At 39.2% G+C, this 23,934-nt stretch overlaps 1 protein-coding gene across 1 annotated transcript; it reads left to right on the top strand.

Moving 5' to 3' along the window:
- The first annotated feature begins 25 nt into the window (after positions 1 to 25).
- Positions 26 to 22,891, top strand: RpL23A (ribosomal protein L23A). Its single transcript, XM_045753827.2, has 5 exons — positions 26 to 148; positions 8,357 to 9,129; positions 9,556 to 9,683; positions 13,383 to 13,518; positions 21,664 to 22,891. Exons 1-5 carry the CDS (start codon positions 136 to 138, stop codon positions 21,787 to 21,789), a joined length of 1,176 nt encoding a protein of 391 aa, XP_045609783.2. The 5' UTR covers positions 26 to 135; the 3' UTR covers positions 21,790 to 22,891.
- The last annotated feature ends 1,043 nt before the right edge of the window (positions 22,892 to 23,934 follow it).

Here is a 23,934-nt window from a genome sequence, read left to right as displayed (position 1 = left end):
AAGAAGTAGCCTAGAGGTAATAATACTACTAATAATAAAGACGGTGGTGTTGCGGCGTGCGCTCGTCGCGTGTCTGTGGCCATCTTGCCATGCGGCCATCACCGTCCCAGTCTTTCCCGTGCATCAACATAAGCGATGCCTCCCAAAAGTGAGTAACTCGGTGATTTTTCAGCTTCTACTGCTTCTCGCGTTATCTCGGCGGTCTTAAAAGCGAACAAGGTGGAGAGGAGTGTGCCTGTGACACGCCAGGAGTGCGCTGGTGTGGATAATATGAGGATTTAGTGAGGAAATATAGAGATAATAGTGAGGGATGGATGACCCACGTGCGGGTGGTAGTTTGTGTGCGGGACTCCTGGTCCTTCATCACCGTTTCTGATGTAATTAGTTGTGAAATGCCGCCTACAATTTTTATATCCAGGATTTCTTTGTTTAAATCAAGACTGCGGTGATAGTATTTTGAAAGCGCATTGGTCGTGTTTGCGTTTTGTGTCATACCGGTAATTGTGTTGTAAAAATTACTAAAAAACTAGATAATGCCTTTTTTTGTATCTATATAAACTAATCTTGCTCAATAGTGAAGGTTTCATATTAATAGTCTATTGTAGAGTAGGGTTTGTACAAGATTAGCCGTTTAGTTGTGTAGTAAGAATCAAGGTTTATGTACATGTACTCTTTTATGGGTACAGATGTTCAGGCTGACCTAACTAAACTCCTACGGTTGTTATAGTTGAAGCACTTGGCGTGGTGGGTGCAGGTGCCACCTTAATCTTGGGAGCCGGTCGGCCGAGCGGACAGCACGCTGGACTTGTGATCCTGTGGTCCCGGGTTCGATCCCAGGCGCCGGCGAGAAACAATGGGCAGAGTTTCTTTCACCCTATGCTCCTGTTACCTAGCAGTAAAATAGGTACCTGGGTGTTAGTCAGCTGTCACGGGCTGCTTCCTGGGGGTGGAGGCCTGGTCGAGGACCGGGCCGCGGGGACACTAAAAAGCCCCGAAATCATCTCAAGATAACCTCAAGATAACCTTGCCTCTTGCAGGGTCAGTAGTCTACCCCCAGATGGTGCAAGTAGTTGGGCACTATTCCTTCACTGCTGCTTGAGGTGCCAGATCCTGGTCCTTGTATCACCTCCAAGTGGTATATAGATGCACTGGCTTAGTGCTTTCTCCTCATAATTACCTTACCCCTGCATATTATGGTGTTTGTATGAAAGTTAATAAATTTATGTAGTTAGTAGTGTGAGGGGTCTCGCTGGGACGGTTTGGTTCATTCTTGACTTACATTTGAGAATTCTGGGTTAGAATCCCAGGAGGGACAATTGGTTGGGCGCATTTTCTATCACCTAATGCGTCTGTTCACTGAGCAGTAGGTAGGTACTCTGGAGATAGTCAGCTTGTGAAGGAACATCCTGGGGAGGGTCAGTAATTCAAACTGGGAGGGGGGAACCTCGATATAAGCCTAATGTGTATGAATACACTCTGGCTGCCTGTCCCCCAATACAATGAATTATTATTATTAGATGAGCTAGTCAGTAAGCAGCTCTTAAAATTATAGTTTGTCAAATGGCCAGTGTGCTACATGGCTTCAGATCACTTGTCCAAGACAGTTCTTGACCCTAACTTAATTCAGAGGAGTCCACCATAACTTATGAATAAAAACGTTTAAAATAATTGGAAACCATAAGATTTGTTGAATTGATTGGGCCAATGTAAAATACCTATGTACAGTACTGTATTACAATTTGTAACTCAACCAAGTACCAGAACCTACTTAAGAGTTTAACAGGCATGCAAGTCACCTTACCCCAGTGTTCTTAACAAAAATTACAGTACTGTTCTTAGGCCAAATAAGCCACGTGAAGATGGGGTTGTGTATCAAGGTACAGAGTTTTTGTACCGGGCTACTTTGCAAAGTTAACATACACATTATTATGATAATGCAGCTCCATATCAACCAATTTTTAATATGCACAACCCTTTATTATGTAGAGATTATATAGTTATTAATTTACTATGATTTACCTTTTTTTAATACAAATATTTATCAAAGGAAACCAGTAGCTTCTCTTAAGGGTTCCTGAGGCTCTTGATCCCTTCTGATTGGGATGGAATTTTGTTTGCTGCACAAGGCCTCTTATTTGTGTAGATATGCCATATGTTTGGCATACTCCAGCTGAACGTGTCCCCCATGGAAACTGGAGGAGCAGTTTATCAAATTCCTCCAGTCCAGATGCTGTTGCCATCCTCTTGAGGCTGGAAAGTTTTGGGGCATGTTATCATGCTCTTCCCTGGGGTTGCTTCAGCCAAAATTCCTGTCATTGCTATCTTGGTGCCCCAACCTCCAATTTTTGCTGCATTTGGCAGATGATCAACCTTCTATATTAGATTTAAATGTCTGTGCTCATTGTCAATGTCTGCATGTGGAATTGAAAGGTTAGATAGGAGTAGTGACGACATGGAATAGCTTAACTGTTCCTATAGTTATCAATTAGATATAAAATTGTATTAGAAAATATAAAGTCCTATTTGTCTGGGCATTGGTAAAGAACATTAGTTTCCTCTTTATAAAGCTTGGCATCCTACCTGTGTTTTAAGGATTTTGTCAGAATTGTTTTCTGGTTTTCTTCATTTTTGGATCTTTGGCTGAAGAATTTTTAACTGCGTTCCTTTGGGTAATTGGGTCAGTGACATATGGTCTTCTCCCGGCTTCATCTCATTTGGTCCAGGGGATTCTTTTGTTTGAATGCCCCTTTCTTAGTTGATCTTGTTCGGTGTCACATCTGTCTGGTGGCAGTCTTGTGCTATTACAGTAGTTGATACCTGTGGCACCTTGTACTAAAGCGCAGCTCTCCCAGTGTTGTGTAGTGGTCAAATGCAATTAACTTCAGGCTTTTCTTCATGCACATAACTTGGGTTTGCTACCCTAAAGGCATTCTTTTTCTACTGTGCCCTTTTCTAATACCAGTGCTTGGGGAGTTCTATGTCCTGGTGCAACCAATGGGCCTTTATGTAACATCGAGATTTTTATTTTATAGGAGGGGGTGTATAGGTGTATTTTTTAGGGTGTATAGGTGTGGAGGTTAATGGAATGCAGTACAATTGCTCACTTTCACAGCACTTGTATCTTTTAGCATTCTGTAACATGATGGAGTGAAGTCTTGTTTTTATTGTAGCCTTCAGCCTTCCGGGCAGATGTTTCGTTGAGCATCCAAATATTAAGGCTAAAAGAATTAGGCTTTGGAGAGTACAGTGCATCCTCTTAAATTCTGATCTTCATTTAGTGAATATGTACTTTTACTGCAGCCCATCCTCCTGTTTTAATAGTACATATAGGAAGGATGAGGACCATAGTACATTTACTGATATACAACACAATAACAAAGTAAAAATTGGTATTAGTGTATTTGGACAAACCAGAAAACTATTTTCTACTTGTGTTGCAAAGACAAACTAAACTAACCTAACCTTCTTGGGCTTAATATAGCACATGTATGGTGCACATAGTTATAACAAGTACTATATAAACAGGAAGATAAGTTGTAAACTTCAAAATTACTTTCCCATTGGGTCACTTGTACATAATCCAAAGTTACTCTGAATTCACTAATTCATTTGCCAAGAAATAATTCTCAACTCGATACAGTGCACTTGTGTTTGAGTTTTCCCAGTGTTGTTGTGAGAATTTGACTTTGTGAACAGAAAATGTATTGACTGGCAAGAATAGACTGATCAGGCTAAATCAGTGTAGCTTAAGAGGAGGTTCCTTATTATACACAGATGTAGGATTTGAGCATGACTGGAAAGAGAAAAGCCTGCCTGGGATAAGACTTGTTTTATCACAGAGAAACTCTGAATACCAGTTCTTTTAGTAAGAACACTGGTGGCAAATTTTGAGAGAAAAAGGTAAGAATCTTCAGAATGACAAGTGATTTACGCAACATTGTGCCCTGGGAGCTTGCAGATACTGTCAGCAGCAGAAAGAGTGACATGTTCCCTGGCCATTGACAAGGTTAAAGGTAATTCAGGCTGACTGAAAACTAGACAATAGCATGAAATTGGTCGAATAACTTTTTTTATGAAAATTAAGTGCAATGTTGTGTTGGACCTTAAAAAATATTATTACTTACAAATAAATTTGATTTATTGTACATGGGTGAGGAGTGATTGTTAGGAATTTTTGCCATTAGGGACACTGACAAATATTGAAGCTAAGGGGAACTAAAGCTGTAAGGTTAACAAAGAACATGCTTTTGCTATGGTGGATGTAAAGGTTGATAACAATATTGTATTATAGGTAAGGAAAGACCTTGATCATTAAAAAGAATTGCTTGAACAGACTTACTCTACTTTGCTTCTATTCAAAAGGGCCTTAGTTCATTCAGTTATCAACATATGATAATTTTAATTCTGAGTGTTAAACCTTAGAGATGATGGAAGTGTGTGTAAAGGAAGAGTATAGTAAGGGAAGATGTGGTGTTGTGTGTCATTTTGAGACAAATTAATTTTTTTTGTAAGGACCTGTGTGGAGGCTTGTTTTGTAGTGCCACAGTATACAGTATAAATATAATCATTGTCGGGAGATAGGAAGCCAGCGTGTATTCATACATGTTACGCTTTTATCGAGGTCCCGTCCTCCATGTCAAATTACTGACCCTGTCCAGGATGCAACCCCACAACAAGCTATCCCCTGAGTTCCTATTTACTACTAGGCAAACAGGTGCATTAGGCAAAAGGAAATTTACCCAACCATTTATGTCCTTCCTGGGATTCGAACCTGGAATTCTAGATTGTGTGTTGAACGAACCTGGCTACTACAGGGGTCCTTATACTGTAGTATATTATATTTTGTATTATATATACAGTGGCACCTCTATTAACAAGTTTAATCCATTCTGGCACCAAGCTCGTTATGTGGAAAACTTGTCTTTTCCCCATTTTAAATAAACATAAACATTTTAAATAAACAAATTTCCCCATTTAAAATAAAGGAAATAAATTTAATCCATTCCACTCCCAAAAACATCCATACTTGTTTGACATTTATGTAAATATAATACTGCACATGTAATTATAAATGTTTTGTTGTACTGTTTTCAAGTTTACCTTATGAAGAGTCGTTGCTGGCTTGAGGGAGATGATAGGGGAGTTGGGGAGGAGGAGAGGGGTTATGGTGTGGAAGGAGAATCCACCTCTGGCGGGCTCTCTTCTTGGGAATTTCATCCCATTGGGACCGGGTTGTGGTTCACTATCACTGGCTCTTCTTTTCTCTACTTTTGCAAAGAACGTATCTATGCTTTTGTCTTTGTTTTAGGATGTTCCTAAAACAAGACAGCAGATTGTCATATAATGCAGTTTAATGCTGATAAATGTAAAGTTCTGAGGCTAGGTAATGATGATAGTTACAAGATACGAGCTAGATGGTGTCGAGATTGCGAAAGGGATCTGGGAATTATGATAGTAAGAATTTAAAACAAAAAGATCAATGCATGAATGTTCGTAATAAGGCAAATAGGACACTGGGATTTATTAATCGAAGCGTTAGTAACAGGACACCTGGTGTGGTTCTTCAGCTATATCTAGCTCTGGTTAGGCCCTATTTAGATTATGCAGTTAAGTTTTGGTCGCCGTACTATAGAATGGATATAAATTCACTTGAAAGTGTCCAGCATAGGATATCTTGAGGTTATCTTGAGATGATTTCGGGGCCTTTTAGTGTCCCCGCGGCCCGATCCTCGACCAGGCCTCCACCCCCAAGAAGCAGCCCGTGACAGCTGGCTAACACCCAGGTACCTATTTTACTGCTAGGTAACAGGGGCATAGGGTGAAAGAAACTGCCCATTGTTTCTCACCGGCGCCCAGGATCGAACCCGGGACCACAGGATCACAAGTCCAGTGTGCTGTCCGCTCGGCCAACCGGTTCCCTTAGGGTGACGCAAGATGACGCAAGGTTGGAGCAAGTTAATTCCCCAAATTAGAAATCTTTCATATGAAGAAAGATTAACAAAGCTTAAGTTGCATTCACTGGAAAGGCGAAGAGTTAGGGGTGACATGATAGAGGTTTACAAGTGGATGAATGGACATAACAAAGGGGATATTAATAGGGTATTAAAAGTATCAACACAAGACAGGACACAAAACAATGGGTATAAATTGGATAAGTTGAGATTTAGGAAAGACTTGGGTAAATACTGGTTCAGTAACAGGGTTGTTGATTTGTGGAACCAATTGCCACGTAACGTGGGGTCCCACGTGGAGGTGGGGTCCCTCGATTGTTTCAAGTGTGGGTTGGACACGTATATGAGTGGGATTGGATGGTTATAAATAGAAGCTGCCTTGTATGGGCCAATAGGCCTTCTGCAGTTACCTTTGTTCTTATGTCATTAAACATGTTCACACACTGGGTTGTTACTGCTTTATCAGGGCAGCTTTTCCAAGAATGCCGTCACCTTTTCAAACATTCCCAACACTTCCCTGATCTCACTGGAAGAGGCAGCATCCTCCCTTACCTCCTCATCCCCTTACTAATGGTGCAAATTGTTGATGAGGCCCTGCCATACTCCCTTGTGAGATCAGTCACACATACACCACACTCATGCTTTGCTATAATTTCCTTCTTCAAATCCACAGTAATTGTCTTTCTTCATCTTGACAACACTATCTTTAGCAAGCAGCTTCTCTGGTGACATCGTGCGTTACAAATTGTAGTCACGAAACTACAAAAAAACAAAACAAAGAAAAGCACAAATAAATGCAGAGGGATGCATGTCGTGCACAAAACAACAACAACACTGGCGTTGGAGGCGTGCGAGAATTTGCGAGAACCCGCGAGTGAGACTTTAGGAAGCACCATGTGGTTTTGCTCGTTAATAGAGGTGAAGCTCATTAACAGACAAATTTGCTGCGAGTGGCTTGCTCGTTACTGGAAATGCTCGTAAATAGCCGCTCGTTAATTGAGGTGCCACTACAGTGTGTGTGTGTATATGTATGTATGTATATCTATATATCTATATATCTCTATATATATATATATATATATATATATATATATATATATATATATATATATTAAATAAATAATAAATAAATAAAATCTCGTTGGAATGACAATGTTTTAGATTTATGATTCTGGCACGAATCTCGATATTTCTTGTGTTTTTCTTCACTGAAGCAGGAAGATCAAAAATTAACCCCTCAGTTCATTTTTACTTATTATTTGGATCTGATGCCTAGCGATGCGTTTCGTAAGGTCTTGCCTCACATTCTCAGACAAATTCTTCTGTGTTAGCACCTGATTATGTTCTCTAATGGTGAGGTGGTAGATGGCATGGATGAATGATATACATGAGGTATTAATAGGGGTCCTATATAATGAGGTAGTAAATTAAGAGTGTGACATGTTGGCAGTTTGTTCTTCTGGTTGATTCCGTTCCTGTTGCAGGGTCATTCAGTCCTGCTTCTGCATTAGCCCGGGGTCTTGAAATGGGTAGAGTGTAACTGTATTAGGTGGTTATTGATTGCTGGTCTAGATTTCTTGATACACCACACTTCACTGACGTCTAATCTTCTATTGTCATTGTATCATATCCATTAGTTCGGTGTTGCTCGTCAAAATATCCCTGGTGATCGTCAAGTTGTGTGTGGCGATTATATGTTCCTTGATGGAGCCCTGTTGTTTGTGCATTGTTAAATGCCTAGAGAGAGACGTTGTCTTGCCTATATACTGAGTTCGTTGGGGCTGGCAATCCCCAAGTGGGCACGTGAAGGCGTAAACAATGGTAGTCTCTTTCAAGACGTTTTTCTTGGTGTCTGGCGAATTCTTCATTAGCAGGTTAGCGGTTTTCCTACTCTTATAATATATTGTTAGTTTTATCTTTTGGTTGATGTCAGTTGGGGTACTGTTCCTCTCAATGATCTCTTTTAGGGCTTTCCTCTGCTTTGTAGGCCGTGGAGAAGTTTCCGTAGAACAATTTCATTTGAAGTACGGGTATTGCGGTATTAGTTGTTCCGTTGCCTGTTGCACACCTCGCCATCTAACTTTTTATTATGTCTTCGATATAACCATTGGAGAAACCATTGTTGACCAAAATCTGCTTATAAGGCAGATTTTATATTTGGCATATAGGCTGTTGTTGGATATGTTTAGTGTGTGCACAATTTTAGTACTATATAGTTCTTTTATATGTTTACTAAAAGTGATAATTGTTGACTCATTTACGAGGCTGACAATTTGCCATCCCAAATCCTTGTCCTGATCCCTTCCAAGAACTTTATAGTTGTAATGGCTTGGCATTTTCACCTGATAGTTCCTTCCCCCCCCTCCCTCTGTTCTGGAGTAATTATCTTTAAATTGTAATTTCAGAAGAGAAGAAGCCTGCTGCCCCTCCTGCTGCTGCTGGTGGAAAGCCAGCAGCTGGGGCTAAGCCAGCTGCTGGAGCCAAACCAGCAGCAGGTGCTAAACCAGCAGCTGGTGCTAAACCAGCAGCAGGAGCCAAACCAGCAGCAGGAGCCAAACCAGCAGCAGGAGCCAAACCAGCAGCAGGAGCTAAACCAGCAGCAGGGGCTAAATCAGCAGCTGGAGCCAAACCAGCAACAGGGGCAAAGGGAACTGGAGCAAAAGGAGCTGCAGGAGCAAAAGGAGCAGCTGGAGCGAAAGGTGCAACTGGAGGAAAACCAGCAGGTGGGCCAAAGGCAGCCTCTGGTGGAAAGCCAGCTGCAGGTGCCACAGGTGCAAAGAAAGCTGCACCCAAAGCAACTCCTGCTAAACCTGCAACTGGAGCTAAGAGACCAGCAGGTTCTGGAGCCAAGGGACCTGCTGCCAAGAAAGCTGCAGGTGCTGGTGCTGGTGCACCCAAGAAAGGGGTACCTAAGAAGCCTGGAGCAAAGGGACCAGCTGGAAAGGGTCCTGCTGCAAAGGCTGGAGTGAAAGGAGCTGCTGCCAAGAAACCAGGAGTCAAGGGAACTGGAGCTAAGGGGACAGTAGGCAAGAAACCTCTAACAAAGGGAGCTGCCGGTGCTCGTCCTAAGGTTGGAGTAAAGAAGTTGACTGTTGCTGCCTCCAAGGATAGAAAAGCAAAGGGAGGGAAGATTGCTAAGAAGTTTGCAATTAAGAGAGCCATGAAAGTTGCTCTGAAGGTATGTTTATCTCTAGCACAAAAGCCAAAAACTGTCCTATAGTTTATTTTATGAAGATAATTTAAGCTTGCTGCACTTACTTTTCCCCTAATATTTTTGAGTAATGTTCATTTTTAATTTATTACTCAATTACCAAGGAATTTTACCTTGGAATAGTTTCACATCATTTTAAAGTTAATCCTAGTTCAGTAATGTCAACCACTAGCAAATTGGCTAATATTGGAATTTTTTTTGACAGGGATATTTGAAGTTTTCGAAGTCAGTGGAAGCGAGAGTTGGAATTTTGAACAATATTTAAGATTAGTTTAATTGGTTTAATATTTAGCAACCTAATTTCCCTTTTATGCAAAAGATAGTCATATCATAGTTGAATTGTTTTCATGTAATTATTTTTATTTTTAAACTGCCATTTTATTTCTTTGATAGGTTGTAAAGGGAATTCATGGAACACGCGTTAAGAAAATTAGGACCACAGTTCGGTTCCGCCGGCCTAAGACCCTGAATTTGCCACGCAACCCCAAGTACCCTCGTCGCTCTGTTCCCCGCAAGAGCAAGTAAGTGGTCATTAGAAAAAGGCAAAGTAAAATTGAAAATTTATTGGTGATACTTGGGTAGAAAATTTACTGGTAATAATTGGGTAGAAAATATATTGGTAATACTTGGGTAGAAAATTTATTGGTAATGTATCACTTGAAAAATCCGAAAAACAAATATCCATAGTTGGACACTTCTTTCTAAAAAATTTTGCATTTTAGTTGGGGAAAATTAATGATTTACACTATAAGCAAGGTAAATATATTAATACAGTACTGTACTGTATATTGATTTAAGGAAAGAAAACAATTGGTAAATCCAGCTCAGTCTTTTGGAAGAATCCTAAGAAATTAAAATATTCTATTATACATGCAGCTATACATTATTTAATTGTATACTATACAATAAAATTAAATTTATAATTTCAAATTGTTAATTAATATTACAAATTAGATCAATAAAAGTTTATTTTTATGCAAAGTAATCCTTAGTCCACAAAATACAAGAAAATAAGTAACTGGAAACTTTCCATTACCCACCACAAGTGTACATGTCATATAAAGTTTACAATACAATAACATATTTAATGCTTTTCTCATATATAATTACATTTCAGTAGTAATTCAATAATAAAATTCTCAATTCTGGGACTAGTCTGGTGGCATACCTTTGAATCTTCTCAAACTTTGCCTTGTTTTAACTAGATATGGACTCCAGGATTGGTCTGACATAAGTGGTATCCAAGGTCCTGAACGATTCCTTACACAAGTTTCTAAAGGCAGTTCTTATGTTGGCCAATCTAGCACATGCTGCTGCTGATATTCTTTTGGTGTGGACTTTTGGGGACAGGTTTGGTGTGCTATCAACCCCCAGATCTTTCTCTCTTTGAATCTTGCAGGATTTCACTTCCCAGATGGTACCTTGTGTTCAACCTCCTGCTTCCTTTGCCTAATTTTATTACTTTACACTTTTGTGAGTTAAACTTTAATAGCCATTTTCTAGACCATTCCTCCAGTTTGTCCAGGTCGTCCTGTAGTGTTTGTATCTTCATCGGTCTTGATTCTTCTCATAATTTTTGCATCATCAGCAAACATTGAGAGGAGTTACTATACCCTCTGGAAGATAGTTTACATATACAGTATCAGAAACAGGATGGGTCTAAGTACAGAACCCTGTGGGAATCTGCTGGTGACATCTCACCACTGATGTCTACCCCCCCTCACAGTTACTCACTGTTTCCTGTTGCTTAGATACTCCCTTATCCACTGGACCTCCTTACCTTTTACCCCTGCTTGTTTCTCTAACTTTTGTAACTGCCTTTTATGGGGTACTGTGTCAAAGGTTTTCTGACAGTCCAAGAAAATGCATTTTGCCCACCCTTCTTTCTTTCCTAATTTTTGTAGCTTTGTCATAGAATTCTATAAAGTCTGTGAGGTACAATTTACCATCCCTGAACCTGTGCTTGTGGTGTTACAAAACTCTCTCCCTCCAGATGCTCTATGAGCCTTTTCCTCATGATTTTCTCCATCACCTTGCATGGTATGCAAGTTATGGAAACTGACCTGTAGTTCAGGTAACTGCCTGTTACTTTTTTTTATATTGGGACTACATTAGCTGTCATCCAGCTTTCCAGTAGGTCTTCTGTGACCTGTTATACACCATAGTGGCACACAGTGCTTCTGCACCCTCTTTTAGTATCCATGGTGAGATTGTCAGGCTCGGCAGCCTTTGTCACCTTCAACTCCAACAGATTCAGCTAGGTGTGTAATCGCCTTGTTGTGCTTGCGGGGGTTGAGCTTCTTTGGTCCCACCTCTCAATTGTCAATCAACTGGTATACAGAATCCTGAGCCTATTGGACTCATTATCATATCTACATTTGAAACTGTGTACAGTATCTATCTGCCCTTACTATACAATCTCATGACCATTGAAGCCCTCTTGGTTGTCATCTAGTTCCTCCTCTGGCCATGTGTTGCTTGCTGGTGGGCTGTAGGCATATATGATTATCAGTTTATCCTCCCGATTCCAGACCTGCAATGCCAATGTCAACTTCTCGAGGGTTTTTGATTAGTAACTTTTACCTTTAGATGTTTTTTTCACCAGCACAGCCACTCCTCCCTTCCTAGCTTTCCTGTCATGTCTCCAAACTGAGCCCTTGGGAATATGACCTTATTTAAAATATTTTCTTCGTTTTCTATTAGTGTGACAATATCTGATACACCATAGTGTATGACCATAGTGCTGAATTATATATCTTAGTTCCAGTATTTTTTCTCACTCCATCTATTATGGTATATACAATTTTCAGGAACACATTCCCTTTCCCTTTGTCTTTTACTCCCCTTCATTTATATTCCCATTTAGACATTTCGCTTTGAGGTTTATTTTATGCTTTTCTATTGTCTTCCTTTGAGAGGTCGTGTCTTATTGACCAAAGTTTGCCAACCTCATCACTGCAATTTCCTGCCATTTCTAAACTTCTGTTCTTGTCTCATATTTTCCTATACTGTACTCCAAAAATCACTAACATTTTCCTTTGAATTTATGCCTTCTCCTAAGCCTATTTTCTCATGATTTTCATCTGTTCGGGTCCACCCTAAATATTTCCTTTTATAAACCCCCAAAAATTATTATGGACTTGTATCTGCAGTGTTTTGTACCAATTTGATGTTGGTAACTAGTTCTTTCCTAATTGCTTGCTTAACATCTGCTTCTTATTGGTCATTTCTGGTTTTGACTTCCAAACACACTTCCTTGATCATCTTTTTCTCTTTTACAAATTGCACATATTTCTTTGTACTTTTCTAGTTCTTTATTAACCTCTGTGAGCTGTCCATGAAGTTTCTCCTTGCATATCTTTGCCTAACTGTTAACCCTCAGGGTTCCTTGAAGTTGTTCACTATATGAGTATTTTCTTGTTAATTTTGTCAAATTCACCACTTCACTTTTCACACCTCGTATTCTTTCACTGGTTCTTTCATTTGTTCCTCCTAAGTCTTTACCTTGTCTGTTAAGGTGGTAATTTTCTTACCTTGCTGAAGAATACTTCATTTTAAAGTGTGAAACTCACTCCTGAGAGCTCCATTTACAACTTCTAATTCAAGTACTTTTTATTCATATTTCTTTAGCATATCCTCAATTATCTCTAACCTGCTAAGAAAACCTCCTTTCCTTATATCTTGTGCTGAAAATCCTTCAAAACATTCATCAGCTGATGTGCTTACTTCTCCCGTGGTGGTGGCCATCTTTGTTATTGGCGATCGTTTGTTGTGGAATATAAACGTTTCCAATGCAGAATTTTCGCTCGCTTTCACTTGTATCTTATTTACTTTTAAACTTCCCTATACCTTTATGTAACTTGGGACACCACTTACAGCCCTCAACCTTTTCCCAATACTTATGCAATTTGATATTCCTGGAGCCTGCTGCAGTGACTCCTGCCTCTTGGTGCCACTGAACAGAACTGTGTGTATTTTTGTTTTTGCTAGGTTGTAATACATATATATTAAAATGTAACTTCCTATTTTTTAAAGGAAACTAAAGTAAATTTGGTTTGCCATAAAAATACTTACATATGTAATGATGATGATATCAGGTTTAATAATATTGGTTTACATTTTTGCAGCAGAATTTTGAAATGGCTGTGTGATGTTATGATTAGGGGAAAGAAATTGATAGAAAAAAATAAGATGCTCTCATGTCATTTATTTATTTCCAGGTTGGATGCTTTTAATATCATCAAGTACCCCTTGACTACAGAATCTGCCATGAAAAAGATTGAAGATAACAACACACTAGTATTTATTGTTGACCGTCTTGCCAACAAGTATCAGATAAAATCCTCAGTTAAGAAGGTAAGGATAAGTGATCCATTTTTTGGTAGTTTACACCTTTGTCTTGTAGATGGTTGGCTAATTTTATTTGTGTATGTGCAATTAGCACATACTGTGCAAAAACACAATTTTTGTTAAAGATTAAAACATTTGCTTCTTGGTAATAATGTGTCATCCAGAAAAAATTACCTCGCATTCTCAAAAAATGGCCCAATTTGGGGGCTTGGGTCATAGGATGAAGTAGGGAGGCTATAGGTATGGGTCTAGAATGTTTAACACAAGGGATGGATAATATGTCAATTGAGAGAATGGCGTGCTCTTGACATTATTAATCTTGATATCTCAGGACAATCCTGAAAATTCATGCCCTTAATTGAAATATGTTTCAGAGTAGCAATTGTGTCAACATTAGCATTCACCCACTGACTTTTTAGTGTTTGTTACTTAAATGTAACAAATGTAAAGCAGTGAAGTATGGCAGTTAACCTTTTCTCAAGACTGGACTTGGCATGCATACTACTGTTGGGATTGGAAGGATGTAGCAGGTCAATATACACCATGTCCCAGAATTAGCTATCTATTTCTATGAAATTGGCTGAATCTTTTAACCCTTTAACTGCGCGGCCTATAAATATGACATCCCCCCAGTGCGCAAGAAATGAAGCCTCGGGAAAAAATTCTTTTTTCTTCTGAAAGTGTCAAAAACCCCTCCCTGTATATGGGTATAGCAACGGAAGTTCGAAATTGTACCTACTTTGGCTGCTATGGGGTCCGAAAGGTGGAGCGTGACGTCATCATTCCCAGTGCGCCAGAGCAGTATGCTCCCGGGGCCGGGGCGCGCGAGTTGCCGTGAATATATTTTTGTTCATTTTTTTGTGCACAGTTCCAAATACATTTTATTTGTTTTTACGTGCTAATCCTATGTATAATGAACACGTACACTATATTATGGCAGTAAAACATCCGTACTGTCCGAAGACACTCTGTTTTGTGCATGACACTTGTGTACACATATGTTGCACATATTTACCATATATCATGCTAATTTATGTATATATACAATCTATTTACAGACTATACAATGTCACACACTATATACACTCACCATCAACACACTCAGAACACCGCGAGTGTGAGCAGCCACACCCAGCCAGCCCTCTCTCACTCCTCCAACATCTTACTCGCCAACATTGCTCCTCCCACCATACTGGTATTGTATCTATTACATGATTTACACATGTTATATATACCTATCTACATGTTTTATTTACCAGAACTATGCAAGTAAGCCGGTATTGTGTCCAAACAGTACATTGGCCACCATACACTGCATGACAAATCACACAGCAGACGACGCTACGATTACGTCGTCACCTCCCTCACCAAAATAGCTCCTCACAACATACTCCTGGTGCTGTTATTACACTATTCACACACACTGTATATACCCGTGTACATGTGTGTTCCCCATAGTGAACCACGAAGCTAGTATGGTGAGCAAAACAAAGAGTTACTGCCACAGTGAGGCTACCTCAATTCTCTCCCTTCCGCCCTCCCTCACCAAAATTCCTCCTTCCTACGCACAACGCTCATTATAACCACAATCCTGGTCACTAATACCTGTAAATGAATAATTGACCACAAGTTTTTTTTTAAAAGGAACCTAAAAAGTCATTTGAAGATTCCTAGATGGACGAAATAATGCTGTGGTGCAGTGGCTAGCGCTGTGTACATAGTGAACAGCATTGAATCACTGATATTTGAACACTGTACCCAGTCATTATCACACTCGAGCTCTTCTATAATACTATTATGGCTAAATAAAACAGATTATATGTATATTTCGACAATATTAGGCGATGCTGTGGTCACACGCTGAACAGCAGTGCTGTGCGCTCATGCTGCAAGCGCCAGCATTGGTTGCTCACTCACTACTGAGGCTCTGACACCCGGCAATGTGGACCATGATTTTTTTTTAAGATGGCGTCTGTTTACAAGAGCCCTGAGGAAGCTGATGTGAACCCCATGTAGCCGCGGGAGTTTTGAATAGAACGTGAAAAATAAAAACACCCAGAGGCGCGTTGCGCACCTGAAGCCTGGGCCTGCAGGCGCGTTGCGCACCTGAAGCCTGGGCCTGCAGGCGCGTTGCGCACCTGAAGCCTGGGCCTGCAGGCGCGTTGCGCAGTTAAAGGGTTAAAAACCTACATAATTTCATGTTTTTACCAAACATTGATACAAAGAGATTTATAAATCATAAGTCAAATCTTTATTGAGAACTTTCAACATGTGCTCCCTCAGGATCCTTGTGAAAGATATGGATCCCAGTACAAATCCAGTTCTTTTAAATTTTTTCACAAATTCATGAATGCAGGACTGATTCTGTGAATTTTCTTTGTAAATCTTTCCCTGACTACATTATATCACTATCCTTTGATACATGATGTAACAACAAAGGTGCATTCTTCTGTAAATAATTTATACATTTTTTACATTTATAATGCATTATAAATGCATGTTAACATTTTTACATTTATAATGCATTAAACATGATAAACAAACATTTGTTTGTTTTTAAAAATGACTTTGTTTTAAGTTTTCTTAAGATTTCATGTATTAAGATTTCATGGAAATATAGTAAATTCTGTGACTGTATATTCAACCCCTACACTGATAAGCATTTCAAGGGGCAATTCCTGTGTAAAAAAAAATTACAAAATTATTTTGCGTTCTATTTAAATACTATACATTCCCAAATCATGGGAAAATTTAAAATGAGTTATTTTTGCTGTACTGAAGCGATGAAGTCCTGATGGTGGCATAAAATCTTGATTGTTCATAAGGCAAACTCCGATCTTGTCCACCAAGGGTGGTAGAGCAAGTTGCTATGTGCATTTAATATATACTGTATATATATTTTTTATAATTGTAAACTTTTTCAGTGCAATTACCTATTGGTATGTCAGTAGCATAATTTATATCACAACATGTGGGACATCAGTATGCACAAATATATTAGCAATATTTGCACCACATTTTTTGTTCACACTGTATACACACATTATATTAATTAACTGTGTGTTGCACTGTTACAAACCACTAAGCGTTCTGGTGGATGTGATAATCTTGGAATCAGTTTTCTAAGGACAGCCTGGCTCCCCACACTTGGCACCTGACAAAACAAAGTGCTGGCCTATATAACTATGCACACTGCTAACACTAGCCAAAACAGTGCTATCATCAGAGCTCCAGTCACTAAATCCTGAAAATTGATAATGAATAATTTTACACATGATCATTTTCCAAAGAAAACGAGGTCTAGTTGTATTGATCATTTTCCAAAGAACACTAGGTCTAGATGTATGATGCTAAGATTTTGGGGCTAATCTTTGACATTTGTTTTTCTTGGTTGCCCTATTCCTCTTACCTCTTGAGTTGAATGCTCTAAAGCCCTTAACTTAAGGTCTTGTCCCATACTTCCTGGGAACTGATAGGCATATGCTCCTCTCATTATATTCCTCACTCGTGCTGTCTAAACTCAATTATGGTTGTCCTGCTTACTGGTCTGCCTCTCCTTCTATTCTTTGCTGTTTTAGTGCTCTGCATTACACTGGGTTATTCCTTGGCTTTGCTGCCTTTTGTTTGACTCCTAACCTATACCTGTATGTTGAAACTGGCGTCCTGTCTCTACAGGATTGCCGTAATTGCTACTGTCTTCGCTACCTTGCAAGGTTCCTATAACACCTTCACTCTCGCTTATGTCATACTTTCATCTTTACCCCTCCTGTGGTTCCTGTTCCCTTTCACCACCTACCCCTCTATGTACGGTTGTCTCGCTTGCAAGGTTCTCTTTCGGTTTGCGTTGCCAATATTTCTCCCAGTGTCGTTCCATCCTTGTCCCCATGGAGGGTCTTCCTACCTAAGTTTTGAAAACTTTGACCTACCTGACTAAAGCTTTACCCCTCCTACAATTTTGAAGTGCCTTTTCCTTGCACACGTTTTTTCCCACTCCCACTCTATTTCTGCCTTCACAGATGGGTCTAAGTCTGCAGACGGTGTAGGCTAATTAATTACTTTTCCTGACCATACCTGTGTGCTGCCTGTCTCCAGAGACTAGCATCTTCATGGCAGAACTTAATGCTATTTTGTATTCTCCATTAACTGCTTTCTCGTTGTCAATCTTTGTTGTTGTCTTCCTTCTTCATGGCTCTGGAGTCTTTAATCTAGTCCATCCTGTGGTAGTAAAAATTTAAGATTGGTTATTTCTGATCTCCAGCAGGTGTAAGACTGGAGTTTTGCTGGGTTCACAGCCATATTAGTGTTATCTTAATTGAGAGTGAGGACGCTCCCACTAAGGAGGTTATCCGCACTTGTTGTATCTCCCATAAAGGTGTGCCGTATTTAAACGTTCTACCCAGTTATTCATTCCTCAATCCATGCCCATTGGCAGGGTCTTGGTCTTCTGTTACTGGTAACAAAGTGCGTGCCCTTAAGGAGCCCGGTGACGGTGCACCGAAACTTCCTCAAATGCACAATTTTTTGCGAGTAATATATTCATGGTAAATGCTTCAACTTTTCCTAATGGATCAACATCATACCATAAACAAAAAAGTTAGACAAAGAAAAAAAGATAGTTATCGACAATATATATAGTAGTAGTCATCAATGAATTTTCTTGTATGTTTTAATAAACATTGCTTGGTATTCATACTTGAATGTGAAAGTTGTAGGTCAATGTGTTGAAATGAAGTCAAGAAAAGATAGCCGCCGCCCCCCCCCCCCAACCCTTTTTTCCCCCTCCCCCCAAAAAATGTATAGGGGTATGTTAGGGATAACCTTGAGGTTACCTTGAGATGGTTTCGAGGCTTAGTGTTCCTGCGGCCCAGTCCTTGACCAGGCCTCCTCATTTCTGGACTGGTCAGCCAGGCTGTTGCATGCAGCCTGATGTACGAGTCACAGCCTGGTTGATCAGTAACAAACATATTGCAGTAACTTTATTGCCCATATATAAGTGATAAGGCCCTCATCTGGTCCTCATTCATCATTGCAATCTAAATAGACAGAGAATAAGAGTTTGAAATCTGTAAATAAATCGGCCAAAAAAATGTCACTACTGCCACCTGTGGCTGATTAACATGTTGACCCATTTCATTCCAACTTCACATATGCTTAGTGCCGGATGTGCATTCTCCACGATGTAGAAGTAGCAACAAAATCCGCATAAAAAAACAAAGAAAGGAAAAAAACTTTTCATATAAAGGGACAAGAAATATTGCCATTGGGCAATGTATATGATATACAGTATAATAAAATACAGCATAACATGCTAACTTATGTGTGAAATCTGGCCCTCCAGGTGGCACCAGCTGCATATCAACTTTTTAGACCCCTCCTTATTACTAGTTGTTGTCTTTGAGAGTTGGACAGGTGCTTGCATCTCTTTATCCCTGATTGCCAGTAAACAGGGGGTGTTGTTGTTATTATCAGTACTGGTTGCCACCCGTCGCGTGCACACTTATGTTTCAACCCTTAAACCATGCAAATCATATATATATGCTTTCAGTGACAAAACCGAAACCGCGCATGTCATATATATATATGATTTCGGGTCTAACGCTATAATTTAAACGCCCTGCCTGGGATAGGGGCAGCTATAATGCAGCCACGACCGATAGTTGCCAGATACCACCTAGAAAAAAAATCCAGACCAACATTCTTGGGTGTGAGAGGTTCAGTATTGAGCAAGCCACCAAGGCTGACGCACGCAGCACGAGCTCACAGCACCGCTGTTCAGCTTGTGACCACAGCATCGCCTACAAATGCCATAATAAATATGTTCCTGCTATTATTTAGCAATGATAGTATTACAGAAGACCGCTGACTGATAAAACTGACCAGGATTCTGATAATAGCAGGATTGTGGTGATATTTAGCCTGTGCTCCAAGGAGGGAGGAGTAATGCTGTGGGAGGGAGGGTGTCGTCTTTTGACTGTGTGTGGCCACCTTTTATTGACTGCACTCGCCATACCAGCTTAGTGGTTCGCTATGGTGAACACAAATGTAGATACTTATATATATATATAACGTGTGTATAGTGTAATAACAGCAATAGAAGTAGGTTGGGAGCTGCCATTTTGGTGAGGGAGGTGCGTCGTCTGCACAACTAATCATGTTGTTTACTGGTGGCTACTATGGTCTTTGGCCACCATACCAGCTTATTTGTACAGGTATGGTGAATAAAACAGGTAGATACTTGTATATAATGTGTGTATATAGCGTAATACCACTACAATCAGTATTGTTAGAGGAGAAATATTAGTGCGTCTGGCCTTGAGGGCGGCCGCCACCAGCTGACTGTGTGAATAGCTACGTCTTTGTGACTTTACTCACCATACAAGCTTAGATGTACAGTTATGGTGAACAAAACATGTAAATACTTATATACAACATCTGTGTATAGTGAATAAATGCAAAAACAATATTGTGGGAGGAGAATGAGGGCGAGTGAGGTGTTGTTGAGGGAGGGAGTGGCAACGAGAGGCTGGCTGGTGTGTAGCGGTCACTCCTCGTTGCATTTTGACTCACAATACCAACTTAGTGGTTCGTTATGGTGAGCAAAACATGCAGATACTTATATATAAGCTGTGTATATAGTGTAATAAATGCAAAACTATTTGTTTGTTGTTTTATGAACAATAATTGAATCACTAATATGCACACCATAATTTTGAGTACAGCGATGGTTCACTTATTTTATTATAAGAATATACAGTATCACAATTCACTGTATTGAATAATATTACTGCAAAAAAAAAAATAAGAAAAAGTCAGACATTGAAATAATTAGGTAATAATATATTTGTGGCAACCGCTGCCTGACAGCTCGAGCGGAGTAGACCTCGTCTGGCGAAGTCTGTCAACGCCCCTTTTTTGCCAGACTTCCCTAACCTATTGCGGCTAAAATATGCCACCTACGATTTTTTTTTTTTTAATTTTTTCCGTGATCAGGGAACGAAAACGAACACTTCTATAAAACGAAAGAATTTTTGGGAATTTTTTTTGTTGCTCCTGTGTGTTAAATCCATTTGGGCCCCTAGCGGTTTGAGGGTTAAAAAGTTGTAATTCATTTCTTAAACATTGGAATTAAATTTTCACGATGCTGTGGAATAGGCCTTGCGCTAGGAGCATTGTCATCTGCTGTGCGGGTCACAAATATCTGAACATTTTACACAGTAATTGTCACTGTCAAGATTTTACCACTATCATTGCAAAATTCTTGGTTTCATATTCATTTCATCATCTGTGATACTTTGGATACAAGGTGGTGTTGAGACCTGCTGCTGCATGCACTGTTCATGCTTGTGGGGTTAGTTAGTACAGAGGCCCTCACAGCAAGGAGGGTTTGTTTCCAAGATGGTGTCTGTTTACTGGATGCCTGAATGAGCAAATATGAGCTGTGTGTACTCGTGACAGTTTTAAAATGTACGCGGGACCAAAATACAACCCTGGTTGAGATGTGTAGTTGAAGGCTTAATTGCCACCTTCTGTCATGGATTAATGAAAAGAACTTAGATATTCAGGATTCCTGTATGAGAGCAGAAAGATACGAGACGAGTGATGTCGGAAGAATTTGATTCATTGAGAGAATTCATTGGTATAGTAGGAAAGTAAAATGTCCAATCTTGACAATTGGGGCATTGTATGTGGTGCCCCAAAGGAATGACAAGGGTGGGCAAAAGCGGAAGTAAAGCAAGGAGGATATAGAACTAGTTTTGAGATGTTTGCAGTACAGGTGGTAAGCAAATGGAATGGCATAGCATTTTTTTTTAAGTAGTTTCAAATCACAACTTTGGAGTGAGGCAGAATCTAGGACTTTCTGAATGTACAATTAAACGAGCACTGGCCTCTTCTTTACCATCCTATGTGCAAGACTCCCTGCCATTACCTCCCCTCTAGGCAAGTGTTGACTTGTGCCTGGTACTATAAATTTTCAGCCTGTATTTCTTAAAACCCATACTCTTTACACTATGAATTTAGGTTACTTTGTTTCATTCTGAAGTGAAGAAATGCATATTTTTATATTTGAATGTGTATTATAAAAAATAAGACATATAGCTACCCACATCCAAAACCCTCTTACAGTAGTCATTTGTGTTTGGTTCATTTCAGCTGTACGAGATTGATGCTGCACGTGTTAACACACTTCACAGACCTGATGGACTTAAAAAGGCATATGTGAAGCTTGCTCCTGACTATGATGCTCTTGATGTCGCTAACAAGATTGGTATCATCTAAGTATTGTAGTTTACATTAAAGAAAAAAAAAAAAAAAAGGTTATTTACCCTCTAGTAATACGCAAGTTAGGTATGCAGAAGTTTTGTGTACTTAAATGTGTGCCAATATGAGAAGTCTCTATTGCTTGGAATTTAAGTGTAATCATTCAGTGGCCTAAATTGGAATATTGGTTCTTGTAAAACTTTAATGAGAATTTACAGTACTGTATTAGTATTGATGAGATTTCCTGGCAGGAGATGTAACGTGTGCTGTCCTAGCACTGAAAAAATGCAACTTTCAATTTATCACACTTCCAATAGCCAATACTGTAATTTTTTCTGCATAAACAATACATCAAATTTGAAATCAATTAGGTTCAGGTTTTCTAATTCAGGTTTTCATTATTTAATATTACTCCTGCTCTTTCAGTTTTGACAAACCTTTTCATCCCACTGAAGTTTTAACTTACAATTCGGAACAGACATTTTAAAATTAACTATGGCCACAAATGATTCAATATTAACCACTGTCATAGATAAAATAGGTTATCAAAGTGAAGATTTTTCTTTACATTGATTAATGTAGAGATGACAAGTTAAAGTACAGTACCATTTTCCTAAACTGGAATGTTTCGGTCAAACCAAGTGGAAATATAATGGCTTGCAAAATAAAATGTCAAACTGGTAAGTTTTAAATTAGATGACTATATTCAGCAGTTTAATGAGCAATATTTTAAGACCTAAAGGATAACATTATTAATATAGGCAATTCAACTAGTTGACACGAGGGAGCTGATTATGAACTTTTTTATAGTTACAGTACTATAAAGTTGTACCATCATCAGAATTTATGAATTTGACAAAGGAAATACTGGACTTGGTAACCTAGTGACAGTTTCTAGAAACCTAGTTTCTTGCAAGCATGAAATTAGGAAATATATTTACATTCGTAAAAAGTAATTACAATATGATACACCATTTGCTTTGGAAAATTAAAAATATGTAGGTACTTGAAGAAATGTTATGGTATTACAGTCACCTAAGCGTGGTCCGCCTTTTGACAAGTATGTGAACAAATGTTCCAGATTGTACAATTGGTTAGAAAATAAAGGGGCAAACTTGTATATTGGAAACATTCATTTCCTTTAAAAAGGAAAAGAATGTCTATTACGTAATTTTCCCATTAATATTTGATTAAAATTAATTACTTTCACAATGTGTATAAGCCCAAGGTTTAATATTTACTTTCAATATACAAAATCAATTGTTTCAGAATATCAATGTTCACCTGTGCGTATGTACAGTACTGTACATAACTATACCAAGTTATATAAGCTTTTTCCAAGTTAACAAGGGTGACCACAAAGGTCTTTGCAGCAAAGGCAGAATGAATGTAAACTTCTAGGTTCACTAAAACATCACTGGTGCTGCGACACTTGCAAAAGCCAAATTGAGACGTTCCAAAAACTACACAAGACATTAACCACATTCAAAAACCTTGCAGGCATAACTCGTCAGGGCAATGGGATGATCCTTTAGAGTACTAGGTTTTCAAATAGGATGAGCACCCTCAAGCCAGTCTTTGAGTACTGACATCTCCCAAATGCGATTACAAATATAAGTGCATTACATATAATGCACATTATAAACATTAAACATTATGTACAAGTGCAATACATATAACTACACCTCCAGTTTGGAGAATAGAAAAGCCTAGGGCTTCGAGAATATATTTAACACTAATGCGCCCGGTTCCCGCGAAAAAAACTGCGCATTGTGCGCTCGGCGTTTTTTTCTAGCGTAAACACCAAACTGTAATCTTTTCACTCTCCTGACACCAATTCTCGAGCTACGTATTTCCTTTTGGTATCAATGTGTTGGCAATAAAATTCTCTACAAGATCATATGTATAAAATGTAACCAAAGCATTAGCTATTTCACCACGAAATAAATAAAAACGTAGATCACTCGCCGTCTCGCCGTACGCCCAAACAGCAACAAAATGTTCATACTCTTTTGTTGTCAGCTCCACATTAGTCCTACAGCGTTAAATTTTATTTCACTGAACTCGCAATAAAATTCTCTACACAGACATATGCATATAAATGTAGAATCATGATCGCGGCCAACACGATCGTGTGTGTGAAGTGGGCGATTACCCACGTGT

Source organism: Procambarus clarkii, chromosome 33, assembly GCF_040958095.1.
Source record: "Procambarus clarkii isolate CNS0578487 chromosome 33, FALCON_Pclarkii_2.0, whole genome shotgun sequence".
NCBI lineage: Eukaryota > Metazoa > Arthropoda > Malacostraca > Decapoda > Cambaridae > Procambarus > Procambarus clarkii.
The sequence above is the reverse complement of the archived record's forward strand: the minus strand, read 5'-3'. Positions and strand labels throughout refer to the sequence as shown.